The 17,849-nt window shown below is 41.6% G+C and overlaps 1 protein-coding gene across 1 annotated transcript in view; it reads right to left on the minus strand.

The window, feature by feature from the left end:
• The window catches only part of LOC124712117 (dynein heavy chain-like), a 64,189-nt gene that overhangs the window by 33,680 nt on the left and 12,660 nt on the right, over positions 1–17,849 (minus strand). The window contains exon 2 of the mRNA XM_047242415.1: positions 15,094–15,878. Within this exon, the coding sequence (XP_047098371.1) occupies positions 15,094–15,878 (785 nt within the window). The remainder of the gene's footprint in view (positions 1–15,093; positions 15,879–17,849) is intronic.

The raw sequence follows: 17,849 nt of genomic DNA on the forward strand, positions 1-17,849 counted from the left end.
GATGAATTTTATTTCTAGAATCAATAGAAGATATGATGTTTAACTAGGTACACAAATGCACAACGTCTGTGTGGGTTACCGACTTTTGCGTTCTTGTATCTGGCACCTCAGTGGGTTAGCAGTTTTCATGTCACGAATTTGGGAAATTATTGAGATACGGGTCGTTGCGTAACAGGTTTCTTCGTGTTTCTGATGTACTAAAAACGAAATGTAGCAATATCACATATAATACAGGAACACATACCGGTGACATACAGCCAAGTCAACAAATCATCGGTAACTGGGCATTAGAAAATTACTGCTCAGGTGGTGTTGCAACCAAGGAATGGCACTGAACCAGAGGAAAATAAACAAGAGCTTACGCAATAAAGGTAAAATGCGAGGATCATAGGATTTCATGCATTACATACGTATCCCATGTAACAGGAACAATTTTGTGTGGACTAATATTATTTCAAACTATATATACATTTACGCTTTGAAATAATATGTGACAAATGGTTCAAATGGCTCTGAGTACTATGGGACTTAACTACTGAGGGACATCACACACATCCATGCCCGAGGCAGGATTCGAACCTGCGACCGTAGCGGTCACGCGGTTCCAAGCTGACGCGCTTAGAACCGCACGGCCACACCGGCCGGCAATATTTGACATTTTGTGTCATTACAGGAAGGGTATATCAATACATTCGAGGTACAAATTGGAGAAATTGTAGTTTTAAACTTGTTTCTAAGTGTTGGATGACGAAATCAAAGAGAAGTTATTTTCAGTTTTCTGGGAACTTGGCAAATATGATCTTCAAAATGCTTACACGCAGGGTCGACTTAACGTAGTAAATGTTCTCTATTCCGAAATTTTCTGGCAGTAATCCAACATATGGTTACCTAGCATTGCAGATTTACAGTAATTGCTGGTATCTTATGTTCTCCACATATATCCAGCTTTTCATTATTGATGTTTAATGTAAGATGTAAGACTTACCTGCAATAGCTTCGTCTTTTTCCAGTAGCAGTTTGTAAGTGTCCTTTGAGACATTTTCTTAATATACTTCATTCCATTTCAAGTTCTTTTTTATGAGCATAATATATTAACTGCACTTAAAGATATAATTTCTTTAACTGGGAACACTTTAAGTCTGTGCGATACAATTACTGTTTTTGCTACGACTTGTGGAATAATATCGTTTGTGAGTACCATTCCTGATTCGGCAGTACCTGTATCTGATGGTATTGTGCAGAACACTTTCCTGTATTGTCAGAAATAGTTCTCTCCCACATCAATATAGTATTTCTGAATAATACTTATGTCTCTCTGTTAGGGTCTACTTTAAGAACCTCCTCGTACTTTACAGGTAGACAATCAAAACTGTCTGCAGACATAACATTGTTCTCTACAATACCCGTCAGGTACAGATATTTATGAATTGGGACTAGTTCCCCAAAATAATGTTATTCCACAAGTATCAAACAGACTTGAAGCATTTCCTACTAAAGAAATTTGTACTCTAAGTGCAGTTAGTGTGTTACGTGTACGAAAAAGAAAACTGCGAAGGAAAGAGGTTGAATCCAAAAGCGAAAAGTGGACTATATGGCAAAAACAGTTGCCACAATGAAGGAATATAAGCTGCTACTGGAAAAAGAACAAGCCATTGCAGATGTACTGGCAAAGCTACATATCGTATTAAACCCAGTGTATGGAAGAAACTGGATACAAGCGGAGAACATAAGATATCATCAATTCGTGTAAATAGCAATGGTAAGTGGCCATATGTTGGAGTGCTACCCAAAAATGTCGGAATCAAGAACGTTTACTAGATTGAACGACACAGGAAAAATCTGGTTATAAAGCTCCATCTGGATCTGCTTAAAAAGGACGGTTATATTGAATCTAAATGTTGCGCACTGGATGTTATGCACGTGGCGTAAGAACAATGGTTCAAATGGCTCTGAGCACTATGGGACTTAACATCTGAGGTCATCAGTCCCCTAGAACTTAGAACTACTTAAACCTAACTAACCTAAGGACATCACACACATCCATGCCCGAGGCAGGATTCGAACCTGCGACCGTAGCGGTCGCGCGGTTCCAGACTGAAGCGCCTAGAACCGCTCGGCCAGGCGTAAGAACATTTGAAGGTAATTTGTTTGGAAAAATTGTAAACCTTAATTTCTACATGGAAATTTGATAGGAATGTGAAGCAGACGATTTACCAGCACACATCCAGGACGATGTGTGGCGTTTTAACAACAATGTTACGCAAGAAATAAGAGGCAAAATTAAAATTCGTGCATGCTCTCAGCTAGAAGAAACGCAAGAAGGAGCAAAAGTAATTGTTAAAGTCAAAAAGAGACAGTTTATAGGAAAAAATGAGGGATGTATTACAATTCGATAACATATCTTCCTTGTAATTGTCAAATTACTGGCTTGAGAAAGAAATGTATGATTCAGCTGTAGATTTAAGATTATCAGTCAAAAACCAAGCTAGATGTTATTAAAATGTAGCTGAACAAAACTAAAGAAAGAGTTGTTTTTTCAGTGTAAATGCATAAGCAAAAATTAATACAACTTTTTGTACAAGAAAACTTGTTTTGGTCTTCTCTACACAGTCAAATATCCTAGATGAGTCTCGTATTTACGACAACCTACATGTGTGACTTTTGAATAGGAAAAGGCGGGAGAGGAGGGGTGAGATCTTCAAAAGTAGTTGAAACTAAGTAGTTTAAAATATAGTGACACTCGTTTCTTATCTACATGATGCCACCGATGATGTCCTTGAAAATCCGGAAAAAACGCAGAACACCTTCAGCCTACCTACTCCTCATTCCATATACATATAACTGTACAGATACAGGGTGTTTCAAAAATGACCGGTATATTTGAAACGGCAATAAAAACTAAACGAGCAGCGATAGAAATACACCGTTTGTTGCAATATGCTTGGGACAACAGTACATTTTCAGGCAGACAAACTTTCGAAATTACAGTAGTTACAATTTTCAACAACAGATGGCGCTGCGGTCTGGGAAACTCTATAGTACGATATTTTCCACATATCCACCATGCGTAGCAATAATATGGCGTAGTCTCTGAATGAAATTACCCGAAATCTTTGACAACATGTCTGGCGGAATGGCTTCACATGCAGATGAGATGTACTGCTTCAGCTGTTCAATTGTTTCTGGATTCTGGCGGTACACCTGGTCTTTCAAGTGTCCCCACAGAAAGAAGTCACAAGGGTTCATGTCTGGCGAATAGGGAGGCCAATCCACGCCGCCTCCTGTATGTTTCGGATAGCCCAAAGCAATCACACGATCATCGAAATATTCATTCAGGAAATTAAAGACGTCGGCCGTGCGATGTGGCCGGGCACCATCTTGCATAAACCACGAGGTGTTCGCAATGTCGTCTAAGGCAGTTTGTACCGCCACAAATTCACGAAGAATGTCCAGATAGCGTGATGCAGTAATCGTTTCGGATCTGAAAAATGGGCCAATGATTCCTTTGGAAGAAATGGCGGCCCAGACCAGTACTTTTTGAGGATGCAGGGACGATGGGACTGCAACATGGGGCTTTTCGGTTCCCCATATGCGCCAGTTCTGTTTATTGACGAAGCCATCCAGGTAAAAATAAGCTTCGTCAGTAAACCAAATGCTGCCCACATGCATATCGCCGTCATCAATCCTGTGCACTATATCGTTAGCGAATGTCTCTCGTGCAGCAATGGTAGCGGCGCTGAGGGGTTGCCGCGTTTGAATTTTGTATGGATAGAGGTGTAAACTCTGGCGCATGAGACGATACGTGGACGTTGGCGTCATTTGGACCGCAGCTGCAACACGGCGAACGGAAACCCGAGGCCGCTGTTGGATCACCTGCTGCACTAGCTGCGCGTTGCCCTCTGTGGTTGCCGTACGCGGTCGCCCTACCTTTCCAGCACGTTCATCCGTCACGTTCCCAGTCCGTTGAAATTTTTCAAACAGATCCTTTATTGTATCGCTTTTCGGTCCTTTGGTTACATTAAACCTCCGTTGAAAACTTCGTCTTGTTGCAACAACACTGTGTTCTAGGCGGTGGAATTCCAACACCAGAAAAAATCCTCTATTCTAAGGAATAAACCATGTTGTCTACAGCACACTTGCACGTTGTGAACAGCACACGCTTACAGCAGAAAGACGACGTACAGAATGGCGCACCCACAGACTGCGTTGTCTTCTATATCTTTCACATCACTTGCAGCGCCATCTGTTGTTGAAAATTGTAACTACTGTAATTTCGAAAGTTTGTCCGCCTGAAAATGTACTGTTGTCCCAAGCATATTACAACAAACGGTGTATTTCTATCGCTGCTCGTTTAGTTTTTATTGCCGTTTCAAATATACCGGTCATTTTTGAAACACCCTGTACTTGGTTTTTAACAAAGCACTTTGGCATAAAGTCTGCTGCTCAGGGTATGTAATCATCTCTCCCGCTCTTCGCTGAAATAACTACTGGTTGTGAAAATTTTTTCCAAGCTATGGTTTGCACTGGCTACCTCCGAGTCAAGTACCACTGAATGAGGGTGCATCACTCACTTCACCTACAGGGAATGATATGCGCGGATACGTAACTAGAAACACATCGTGCTTCTTTAAAATTGCGTCCTTGTGCGGACACTTGTTTAAAGGAAGATGTATGCAGACAGTGTGTATCCAGGAGCAACAGAAACCAACAGAATAAAGCTATTTTGCTAGTGGATGACATCTTGAAGATGCCATCGTTATCTGGTACTATTATTATTATTATTATTAGTGTGCGGTTCAGTGGCTGAGTGCAAGTGTTTCACTCGGACACCACCTCGGCAACTTGTGTGACTTTAACCTACGCCACCAGGGAAGGTGACCTACAGTTTAATCCAGAATCCGAACTGTGTATCATTCCTGGTGACTGCACACATTGCTGATAGATGTAGTTTAGATTAATGGTAGACAAAATTTCGGTGGTCTGGCCAGGATTCAATGCCACGACCTTTCACTTTCCAGGCACACATTTTAGCATTAGATAACCAGCCCCCCCATGAACCATGGACCTTGCCGTTGGTGGAGAGGCTTGCGTGCCTCAGCGATACAGATAGCCGTACCGTAGGTGCAACCACAACGGAGGGGTATCTGTTGAGAGGCCAGACAAAACGTGTGGTTCCTGAAGAGGGGCAGCAGCCTTTTCAGTAGTTGCAAGGGCAACAGTCTGGATGATTGACTGATCTGGCCTTGTAACAATAACCAAAACGGCCTTGCTGTGCTGGTACTGCGAACGACTGAAAGCAAGGGGAAACTACAGCCGTAATTTTTCCCGAGGGCATGCAGCTTTACTGTATGATTACATGATGATGGCGTCCTCTTGGGTAAAATATTCCGGAGGTAAAATAGTCCCCCATTCGGATCTCCAGGCGGGGACTACTCAAGAGGATGTCGTTATCAGGAGAAAGAAAACTGGCGTTCTACGGATCGGAGCGTGGAATGTCAGGTCCCTTAATCGGGCAGGTAGGTTAGAAAATTTAAAAAGGGAAATGGATAGGTTGAAGTTAGATATAGTGGGAATTAGTGAAGTTCGGTGGCAGGAGGAACAAGACTTCTGGTCAGGTGACTACAGGGTTATAAACACAAAATCAAATAGGGGTAATGCAGGAGTAGGTTTAATAATGAATAGGAAAATAGGAATGCGGGTAAGCTACTACAAACAGCATAGTGAACGCATTATTGTGGCCAAGATAGATACAAGGCCCACACCTACTACAGTAGTACAAGTTTATATGCCAACTAGCTCTGCAGATGACGAAGAAATTGAAGAAATGTATGATGAAATAAAAGAAATTATTCAGATTGTGAAGGGAGACGAAAATTTAATAGTCATGGGTGACTGGAATTCGAGTGTAGGAAAAGGGAGAGAAGGAAACATAGTAGGTGAATATGGTTTGGGGGACAGAAATGAAAGAGGAAGCCGCCTGGTAGAATTTTGCACAGAGCACAACATAATGATAACGAACACTTGGTTTAAGAATCATGAAAGAAGGTTGTATACATGGAAGAACCCTGGAGATACTAAAAGGTATCAGATAGATTATATAATGGTAAGACAGAGATTTAGGAACCAGGTTTTAAATTGTAAGACATTTCCAGGGGCAGATGTGGACTCTGACCACAATCTATTGGTTATGACCTGTAGATTAAATCTGAAGAAACTGCAAAAAGGTGGGAATTTAAGGAGATGGGACCTGGATAAACTGAAAGAACCAGAGATTGTACAGAGTTTTAGGGAGAGCATAAGGGAACAATTGACAGGAATGGGGGAAAGAAATACAGTAGAAGAAGAATGGGTAGCTTTGAGGGATGAAGTAGTGAAGGCAGCAGAGGATCAAGTAGGTAAAAAGACGAGGGCTAGTAGAAATCCTTGGGTAACAGAAGAAATATTGAATTTAATTGATGAAAGGAGAAAATATAAAAATGCAGTAAGTGAAACAGGCAAAAAGGAATACAAACGTCTCAAAAATGAGATCGACAGGAAGTGCAAAATGGCTAAGCAGGGATGGCTAGAGGACAAATGTAAGGATGTAGAGGCCTGTCTCACTAGGGGTAAGATAGATACCGCCGACAGGAAAATTAAAGAGACCTTTGGAGATAAGAGAACCACTTGTATGAATATCAAGAGCTCAAATGGAAACCCAGTTCTAAGCAAAGAAGGGAAAGCAGAAAGGTGGAAGGAGTATATAGAGGGTCTATACAAGGGCGATGTACTTGAGGACAATATTATGGAAATGGAAGAGGATGTAGATGAAGATGAAATGGGAGATACGATACTGCGTGAAGAGTTTGACAGAGCACTGAAAGACCTGAGTCGAAACAAGGCCCCCGGAGTAGACAATATTCCATTGGAACTACTGACGGCCGTGGGAGAGCCAGTCCTGACAAAACTCTACCATCTGGTGAGCAAGATGTATGAAACAGGCGAAATACCCTCAGACGTCAAGAAGAATATAATAATTCCAATCCCAAAGAAAGCAGGTGTTGACAGATGTGAAAATTACCGAACTATCAGCTTAATAAGTCACAGCTGCAAAATACTAACGCGAATTCTTTACAGACGAATGGAAAAACTAGTAGACGCCAACCTCGGGGAAGATCAGTTTGGATTCCGTAGAAACACTGGAACACGTGAGGCAATACTAACCTTACGACTTATCTTAGAAGAAAGATTAAGGAAAGGCAAACCTACGTTTCTAGGATTTGTAGACTTAGAGAAAGCTTTTGACAATGTTGACTGGAATACTCTCTTTCAAATTCTAAAGGTGGCAGGGATAAAATACAGGGAGCGAAAGGCTATTTACAATTTGTACAGAAACCAGATGGCAGTTATAAGAGTCGAGGGACATGAAAGGGAAGCAGTGGTTGGGAAGGGAGTAAGACAGGGTTGTAGCCTGTCCCCGATGTTGTTCAATCTGTATATTGAGCAAGCAGTAAAGGAAACAAAAGAAAAATTCGGAGTAGGTATTAAAATTCATGGAGAAGAAATAAAAACTTTGAGGTTCGCCGATGACATTGTAATTCTGTCAGAGACAGGAACGGACTTGGAAGAGCAGTTGAATGGAATGGACAGTGTCTTGAAAGGAGGATATAAGATGAACATCAACAAAAGCAAAACAAGGATAATGGAATGTAGTCTAATTAAGTCGGGTGATGCTGAGGGAATTAGATTAGGAAATGAGGCACTTAAAGTAGTAAAGGAGTTTTGCTATTTGGGGAGCAAAATAACTGATGATGGTCGAAGTAGAGAGGATATAAAATGTAGGCTGGCAATGGCAAGGAAAGCGTTTCTGAAGAAGAGAAATTTGTTAACATCCAGTATTTATTTAGGTGTCAGGAAGTCATTTCTGAAAGTATTCGTATGGAGTGTAGCCATGTATGGAAGTGAAACATGGACGATAAATAGTTTGGACAAGAAGAGAATAGAAACTTTCGAAATGTGGTGCTACAGAAGAATGCTGAAGATTAGATGGGTAGATCACATAACTAATGAGGAAGTATTGAATAGGATTGGGGAGAAGAGAAGTTTGTGGCACAACTTGACCAGAAGAAGGGATCGGTTGGTAGGACATGTTCTGAGGCATCAAGGGATCACCAATTTAGTATTGGAGGGCAGCGTGGAGGGTAAAAATCGTAGGGGGAGACCAAGAGATGAATACACTAAGCAGATTCAGAAGGATGTAGGTTGCAGTAGGTACTGGGAGATGAAAAAGCTTGCACAGGATAGAGTAGCATGGAGAGCTGCATCAAACCAGTCTCAGGACTGAAGACAACAACAATAACAACAACAACATAACCAGGCCCATCTAATCGTCTACTGAGATTCGTTTTAAATTAGTTCATCCTGTACATCTTATGAAGAACAAGACGTTCAAACCCAGAGGTTGCAAGATACTATAAAATATTTTTAAAAAAATGTCACCATGTGAAATGTGTCACAGCAGTAGCCTCTTCGCTTTGCATTCTGTGATAAATCATTATTCAAACTAGAGACATTTTATGCGCAAATTATAGTCAATCTGACAAGCAAATCAATTGTATTTCAAATCAAATCGAGTCGAAATCAGGGAGAGTACACAAACGCAGATTTATTTGCAACTGCAATACTACAACAGTGAGTGTATAGGAGATGTCTTCCTTTTGTTCCATCTCGACGCTTGAATATATTACATTGCATGTACTATATGAGGGATAAGACAATTTCTGATTGGTGTGCCAGCCACAGAGCAACAAGGGCTGTTCAACAGAAGAACCCCTCCCTGGTGGTTAGTAGGCGGGGAAAGAATCGGCCATTGGTGCTGGAGACGGCCGTTTATTGTGCGTCATCCACTTTCCTGTATATACTTCAAAACCAGGTGCACTCTATAACATATTTCTGCTTAGGACGACCAGTGAAACGTTTCTCTGGTGGAAAGAGGATTTGGTAAACGTGGCCAATTTTTGAGCGATTTTTAAGAACAAGAACTGTCTAGGGGAAATACCGATCTGAGAAGCTTCCTACCAAACACGGGCAGTCCCTGGGATTGACTGTCACAAGCTTCGGCCCTCTGTTCGGTATCCAGCCCAACATTTTTTTTTTCCTTTTTCCTCTCTCTTTTTAAGTTAGCACACTGGAAAACGGCGCGAAAAAGGAGCCAAGTATATGACTTCTGAATTGGTTGGAGTATCGTGACGAAAAACCTTTAGAAGCATATTTCTGGAAAAGAGTTTTCAGTACACTTGATTTTTCCTTCGATGGCGGGAATACACTGGCGTCATATTAATATTTGATTTTTGGAACAAAAATGGTGCTTTCTGATTGGTAGTTGCTGCTTAGGTCACGGGAAGCATCCGCAGAACCGACGCGCACTGCGCTTACAACTTCACTGCGGATTTTGCTCTGAATGAGATGACTTCAGGCTGTTAGCAGAGAGGACGCTTCGGGCTGTTTGCAGCTGAGTCACGTCACGTTTTACATTCGTTAGGCCGGTATTACACTATCAAATTTCTTTGTCAAAGATTTGATCAAAGATGTGATCCAATATTCCATCCAATATATTTGACAAAGGTCTTTGACGTAGCGCTACAAGGGGTATTACACTGTCATCAAATTTTTCGTCAAAGTTCAAGATGGCTGACAACAACTTGCCGCAGCAGTTCTACGTACTCCAATTGCATTGTGTGCACATGCGGAAAAGAAGTGGGGGGGGGAAATGGAACCATACATACGAGGTTGACAGTCTTGAAAGTCCTGGGATTACAACTTGATAATAAATTCAGTTGGGAGGAGCACACCACAGAACTGCAGAAACGCCTTAACAAATCTGTATTTGCAATTCGAGTGTTAGCAGACATAGGCAACATAAAAATGAAAAAGCTTGCATACTTTCATTCCATAATGTCATATGGGATAATATTTTGGGGTAAATCTTGAAGTCACACAAAAGTTTTCAAGGTCCAAAAGCGTGTAATACGTATTATTTGCGGAGTAAATTCACGGACCTCCTGCAGAAACCTCTTCAAAGAACTGGGTATATTAACTACTGCCTCTCAGTATATTTACTTCTTAATAAAATTTGTCGTAAATAATATATCTCTTTTTCCAACAAACAACTCAGTTCATACATACAATACCAGGAACAAAAATGATCTGCACAAGGACTTAAAGGCACTTACTTAGTTCAAAAAGGGGTCCACTACTCAGGAACACTCATCTTCAATAATTTGCCAGGAAACATAAAAAATTTAGTTAGAAATAAAGATCAGTTTATCAGTTTAAAAGGAGCCTGAAAGACTTACTACTGGCCAACTCCTACTCCATTGGCGAAATTTTTAATAGAAACAAATGATGTATTGTATTTATTCATACTATTAGTATTTTTATTTCAGCTTAAAAAAAATCGACATGTTCCACATCCACGAGGATCTCCTCAGCACGGATCTATGGAACGAAAAACTAATCTAATCTGGGTGGAGCCGTGGGTTTTACGACGACGCGATAAAAGCATTCAACAAAACTTGTTACGTGAGCTTACAGTGGACGACGTCAAGTCGTACATCAATTAGTTAAGAATGGATGAGCATACATTTCTGTATGTGCTCAATGAGGTGTATCCTCATATCACAAAGCACAATTTTCACTTAAGAACTGCTACATCTTCAGAAGATAGGCTCACTATAACACTCCGATTCCTTGCTACAGGAGAGGGTTATGTTAGGTTAGGTCAGGTCAGGTTAGGTCTCCAATCTTCTTAATCTATTTTTGTATTCAGGGTGCCTCACGTTGTAAAGCGCCTCATCAGCTTCAGACATCTCTATTAATTCTGTAGTTGTCGGCACACACCAATTGTATTTACCGGCAATGGTTATAAAAACACTACAGACGACAGAACGCTGCAGCGATGCTAGCGCTCCGCGTGGTAACATATCGCATTGCAGTGAACAGAAGACAAGCGATTTCTTTGATCAAATATACGGCCTCGGCCTAGATTTGATCAAATATTGGACGACATTTGTCAAAGATCCCTATTACACTATCAAATATCTTTGACAAAGATTTTGGACAAAGATATTGGACAAAGAAATTTGATAGTGTAATACCGGCCTTAGAGACACTTGAGCTGGTAGTTGATGGCTCGAGACACAACAGCGTTGTTACAGTCTGCAAAAACCAGTTCATAAGTTTTGGCCACTGAGGAATCGTGTATACGATTGGAGTTAACCCTGTCAGCGTCTGTTAAAGCCTAAAAATGGTGTATTGAAGCACCAAAACTAATAGCCATACAAGATGTTTCGAAAAAGACATTACATCTTTGAAAATTCATATAAATAAATTCGTAGTATCTTCAAAGGTGATTGTAGTGTCAATTTGTAGGGAAATACATCAAGTTTTGTCTCGTGTAGTTCGCTAGTTTCGAATCGCACCGTAAGGAGTGCTAGCGGCAGTTGCTTTAAATATGGCTGCCTTCACTGAACCCGAGCATGCTAGCCGTGTGTTTTCGTTCGAAGAATCGAAGTCGGCGAGAAAACTTCAGCGTAATTTCCGCGACAAGTACGCAAAAGATCCTCCTAGTAGGCCTACAGTTTATGAGTGGCATAAATGTTTTGTAGAAATGGGGTGCTCGGTAAGATATGGGAACTCATCAGGTCGTCCCAGCACATCTGACGACGTCGTTGAGCGAGTGAGACACCTTTTTGTCAACAGCCCTACGAAATCGACCCTGCGTGCAACTCACGAACTGCAAATCCCACATACGACTGTTTGGCGTGTGTTGAGAAACTGTTTGCATTTTAAACTGCACAGATTGACGATTGTACAAGCAATAAAAGACAATGATAAAACTGCTCGCTAGAACTTCTGTGCAGATATTTTAAATCGATTACATGAGAATGAACATTTCTTGGACAAAGTCATCTTTCTCATGAGTCGACTTTTCACGTAAGTGGCAAGGTTAACACACATAACTGTAGGATTTGAGGCAGTGAAAATCCTCATCAAGCATTGCAACATGTTCGTGGTAGCTCTAAACTGAATGTTTTTTGTGCAGTGAGCAAGAACCAAGTGTATGGCCCTTTTTTTTTCGTGAGAGAACCATCAACGGGATATTGCACCTGGATATGTTACAAGAATTTTTGATACATCAGATCGATGAGGATGACCAAGAACGAGATGTTTACTTCATGCAAGATGGTGCACCACCCCATTACTTGGCTGGATTGGCCACGATGTGCCAGCTACATGGCCCCCACGTTCCCCAGACCTGACAACTCGATATTTTTTATGGGCATTCATCGAGGATATCGTGTTTGTACCTCGGGCTCCTCTGCTGAAGTTAGAGCAAGAATTTACGCCCCCACTGAGCACGTTACACCTGCGATGCTACAGTGAGTTTGAGAAGAAATTGACTTCCGATGGGATGTGTGCAGGATAACCAAGGGAAGCCACGTACAACATCTTTAGTTTAAGGTAAAAAATAAAATAAAAAAACTTGATGCGTTTCCCTACAAAAAACACTAAACCCAGCTCTATATCTTCTTTCTATAAATTTATACGAATTTTTAAAGTTGCAAAGTCCTTTTTGTAACACCCTGTATAATAAACAAGATCTTTAGGACGACTGTAGTGCCCTGTGAACAAAGAATGTGCCCAGCCACATGAGGAACCCGAAGTGTAATAAAACGGAGCGGCGATTTCCTCAGCATACTTCTGAACGACGCAGCAGCATACAGGAGCAGCTTGCAAGCCATCGGCACCTCCCGCAACCGGCGCATTCACACCGCAACGGTGGTGAGACTTACAGGCAGTACTGGCGGAATGGCTCACGATGAATTTAATAACCGCCACTAATTTCGCAATCAGGCTCTGCCTGGTCACTGGGGCTGATGGAGTGTCATAACCACTTTACTTATATTTCAGGCATGAATGCCAGCCGTCACTGTTGCCGAGTCGCGACTTTGAGGTAGTTAAATATGTTAGAGAGCGCAACTTACCATCACGACCCGAACTTTGCCAAGCATAAATCACTCCAATTTTATCCTTTGGTGTTTAATATTATTGTCGTTCCATATGAAGATATTTAACTGAATTACTTGACGATATTTCTAGCGAAATTAACTTGTGCTAATATACTTAGGAATTTCTCGTAACTTTGAAATTCTCTTCATAGGTAGTGCATAATTAAGGAAACTATCTAATTACACCCATTCATTGATCCATTGCTGGGTTGAAAATTAGCGTTTATTAACTCCGCTACGCTGAATTTAATTATTGTGGTTCCCTGGCAGATAGATCTAGACATAACTAACCAGTATCACTTCTCACTCTCTTCAATGGCGAGGGGGATACAGCACAGTTTAGTTGTGGAAATTTGTTTAAAAACTTATGTAGCATCTGTTCGGTCGAAATACTTGTGTGTGTTTGTGTGTGTGTGTGTGTGTGTGTGTGTGTGTGTGTGTGTGTGTGTGTGTGTGTGTTTGTGCGTGGTGCTGTAGAAAATCTGTATGTTCAGATTTCACTGACTTGTTAAATCTTGCCGAGCGGTTCTAGGCGCTACAGTCTGGAACCGCGCGACCGCTTCTATCGCAGGTTCGAATCCTGCCTCGGGTTTGGATGTGTGTGATGTCCTTAGGTTAGTTAGGTTTAAGTAGTTCTAAGTTCTAGGGGACTGATGACCTGAGATGTTAAGTCCCATAGTGCTCAGAGCCATTTGAACCATTTGTTAAATCTTGCCAGGCATTCGGCGAAAATTGCTTTTCTTCAACAGCACTGCCGTAAAAATGCGCAGACTATTGATGGCATCGCCATCCCAAGGAACCTCCGCCACAATCAGTGAACGTCACATGTATAGCACAATGTAATTTTAGATGTGAACAGACATCTGCTGAAAGCCTGTCGGTTCAAAACCGGTAATGACGCTACTTCTCCCTAATAAACAGTATTACTAATAGTGAAAGCTTACCGTTTTACCAATCTCGTAGGAATGAATCTGTATTTTCAAACAGCTACGATCTCGCCAAGTCAGTTTTCGACAACGCAGCATTTCTATTTTATTACTTTTGCTATTGTCAAGTTCACAAATGAAAAAAGAAAAAAAAAAAACAAAGAAGTCAGCTGATAATTGTTCATTTGTACAATTTTCCTTTCGCTGTCTTGATTATATATTAGTTTGTCTTATTGCAATCGATTTTAAAGCTTAGTTACATTTTCTACAATGATCTTCCATTTGTTATTAAAATAGGTATGCTCTAGAGGCAAACACTGCGGTATCGTCATCAAGTGGGTTAGACATGTTCGCTCAATCCTGTTGAAATCTGATCGAAGCTGTAAGATTGATGCATATGTTTTTCTGTATAATAAAGTAGGCTGAACCAGTGTTTTTTTGTCTCTATGATATATTTTGTTGACACTGAGTCATAAGCTTTTTCAAAATCCTTAAATATAGGGCGGAGTGATAACTGTCACCATTTGGCCAGGTCTTCAGTTTAATGTTTCATAAATGTTCCATAAACATGAGCTATCTTTTCTTTTCCCCCATTCCAGGACTTTTAAAAACTTCGTCTTGTGGTGGTAAGAACAGTTTCTGTGATGTGGAATCTACTTTGTCAATTCCTCTCCTGAACCCTGTCAAAAGCCTGAATAAATATCGATTGCAGCATGGGCGCTATGAGATGTGCAGGTACATATTCTATGAGGTGTGCAGGTACAAATTCTCTGAGGTGTGCTGGTACATATTCTATAAGGGGTGCAGGTACATATTCAATGAGGTGTGCAGGTACATATTCTATGAGGTGTGCAGGTACATATTCTGTGAGGTGTGCTGGTACATATTCTATAAGGGGTGCAGGTACATATTCTATGAGGTGTGCAGGTACAAATTCTATGAGGTGTGCAGGTACATATTTTATAAGGGGTGCAGGTACACATTCTATGAGGTGTGCAGGTACATATTATATGAGGTGTGCAGGTGCATATTCTGTGAGGTGTGCTGGTACATTTTCTATGAGGTGTGCAGATACATATTCTGTGAGGTGTGCTAGTACATATTCTGAGGTGTGCAGGTACATATTCTATGAGGTGTGCTGGTACATATTCTATAAGGGGTGCAGGTACATATTCTATGAGGTGTGCAGGTACATATTCTATGAGGTGCACAGGTACATATTCTATGAGGAGCACAGGTACATATTCTGTGAGGTGTGCAGATACATATTCTGGGAGGTGTGCTGGTACATATTCTATGAAGTGTGCTGGTACATATTCTATGAGGTGTGCTGGTACATATTCTATGAGGTGTGCAGATACATATTCTGTGAAGTGTGCTGGTATATATTCTATGAGGCGTGCAGGTACATACTCTATGAGGTGTGCTGGTACATATTCTATTAGGTGTGCTGATACACATCCTATAAGGGGTGCAGGTACATATTCAATGAGGTGAGCAGGTACATATTCTGTGAGGTGTGCTGGTATATATTCTATGAGTTGTGCAGGTACATATTCTATGAGGTGTTCTGGTACATATTCTATTAGGTGTGCTGATACACATCCTATAAGGGGTGCAGGTACATATTCAATGAGGTGAGCAGGTACATATTCTGTGAGGTGTGCTGGTATATATTCTATGAGGTGTGCAGGTACATATTCTATGAGGTGTGCTGGTACATATTCTATTAGGTGTGCTGATACACATCCTATAAGGGGTGCAGGTACATATTCAATGAGGTGAGCAGGTACATATTCAATGAGGTGCACAGGTACATATTTTATAAGGGGTGCAGGTACATATTCAATGAGGTGTGCAGGTACATATTCTATGAGGTGTGCAGGTACATATTCTGTGAGGTGTGCTGGTACATATTATACAAGGGGTGCAAGTACATATTCTATGAGGTGTGCATGTACATATTCTATGAGGTGCACAGGTACATGTTCTATGAGGTGCACAGGTACATATTCTATGAGGTGTGCAGGTACATATTCTATGAGGTGTGCAGGTACATAATCTGTGAGGTGTGCTGCTACATATTCTATGAGGTGTGCAGGTACATATTCAATGAGTAGTGCAGGTACATATTCTATGAGGTGTGCAGGTACATATTCTATGAGTTGTACAGGTACATATTCTATGAGGTGTGCTGGTACATATTCTATAAGGGGAGCAGGTACATATTCTATGAGGTGTGCATGTACATATTCTATGATGTGTGCAGTTACATATTCTATGAGGTGTGCAGGTACATATTCTGTGAGGTGTGCTGGTACATATTCTATGAGGTGTGCAGGTACATATTCAATGAAATGTGCAGGTACATATTCTATGATGTGTGCAGGTACATATTCTATGAGGTGTGCAGGTACATATTCTATGAGCTTGTGGAAGCTATCGACAGAGATATGGGGAATGGCGACTCCAGTGCCATGGGCAGCTGTGCTAGGTTTCTCGGCTGAGGATCCAAGGCGCGAACAGACCCATCGAGCTGGTCCCACAGATTCTCGATGGGCTTTAAATCTGGTGTGTTTGGTGGCACGAGGGCTAGGATAAACTCGTCCTAGAGCTCTTTGAACGACACACGTACACTGTGAGGTGTGTGAATCGATGCATTGCCATTTTCATAGATGCCACCGTGCCAAGGGAACAAAAACTGCATTTGCGGTTTGATATGGTCCCCAAAGATAGATGCATCATTTTTTCGGTCCCCTGTGTCTTACAGAATGCCGAGATCACTCTGGAAATGCGACGAAAACATTCCCCAGTCCATAACGCTTACCCCTTCGGAATGGACCTGTCTGATGTTACAGGATGTTTGCTTTCAGACCTTGCATGCCGTACACACCATCGGCCATCTGTCCGATGGAGCAAAAGACGCGATGCATCTGAAAAAGCCACCTGTCGCCACTCACTGGACGTCCAGTTGCGATATTGGAGTGCAAAAACAAGCCTTAGTCGCCGACAAACAAAAGACAGCATTCAAAAAGACTCTATCTTCTATGTGAATAAATATATGAGGGCATGCTGAAAAGTAATGGCTCCGAATTTTTTATGTGAAAATCCTTGAGCCTTTTAAATACAACAAACCTTATGAACGTTCTACATCTTTATTCTTCATGTCTACATATTTACTTCTCAATGTATTATGTTGTATCTTAACCCATGATGACTACCGCTTCACCCCTCTGCCACCCCACACTGAACCACTCTTTCAGGATTACTGTGCGGTTCGGTCCCCAGTGGACCCTCCCCCCCCCCCCCCATCCCCGCCCAGAGAACGTCTCACACCAGACGAGTGTAACACTTATGTTTGCGTGGTAGAGTAATGATGGTGTACGTATACGTGAAGAACTTGTTTGCGCAACAATCGCCGACAAGGATTTCTCAATGTAGTGACCCTGGCAACGAACCAGGCACCTATTGTGGTAGCCTGTTGATCGATCTGAGCGATCAGTTGCTCAACAGTTGCACATCTATTCGCCCGTACATACTCCGCAGCTGTCATTCACATCTGTCATCTATGGCCCGTGGTGTACTAGTCGCCTTGGCGCCAGTTTTGTGTAGCGCCATTTTGCTATGCACGGTATACTTTAGCAATGCCGGCATGCGGACAGTTTAAAAATTTAGCTGTTTCGAAAATGCTTCCACCCTTGGCCCGAAAGCCAAAGATCATACCCTGTTTACGCCAGACAAATCGTTCCGTTTCCGCATTATGACAAAGTCTGTAGTGTTTTCCACGTTCCACCGACACGCTTTAAATACGAGCCACTGCTAGCACTGCCATCTAACGTCTGTGAGTGGTTACCACACATTGACTTCGCACATAGGT

The sequence above is a fragment of the Schistocerca piceifrons genome, chromosome 8 (genome assembly GCF_021461385.2).
Source record: "Schistocerca piceifrons isolate TAMUIC-IGC-003096 chromosome 8, iqSchPice1.1, whole genome shotgun sequence".
Lineage (NCBI taxonomy): Eukaryota > Metazoa > Arthropoda > Insecta > Orthoptera > Acrididae > Schistocerca > Schistocerca piceifrons.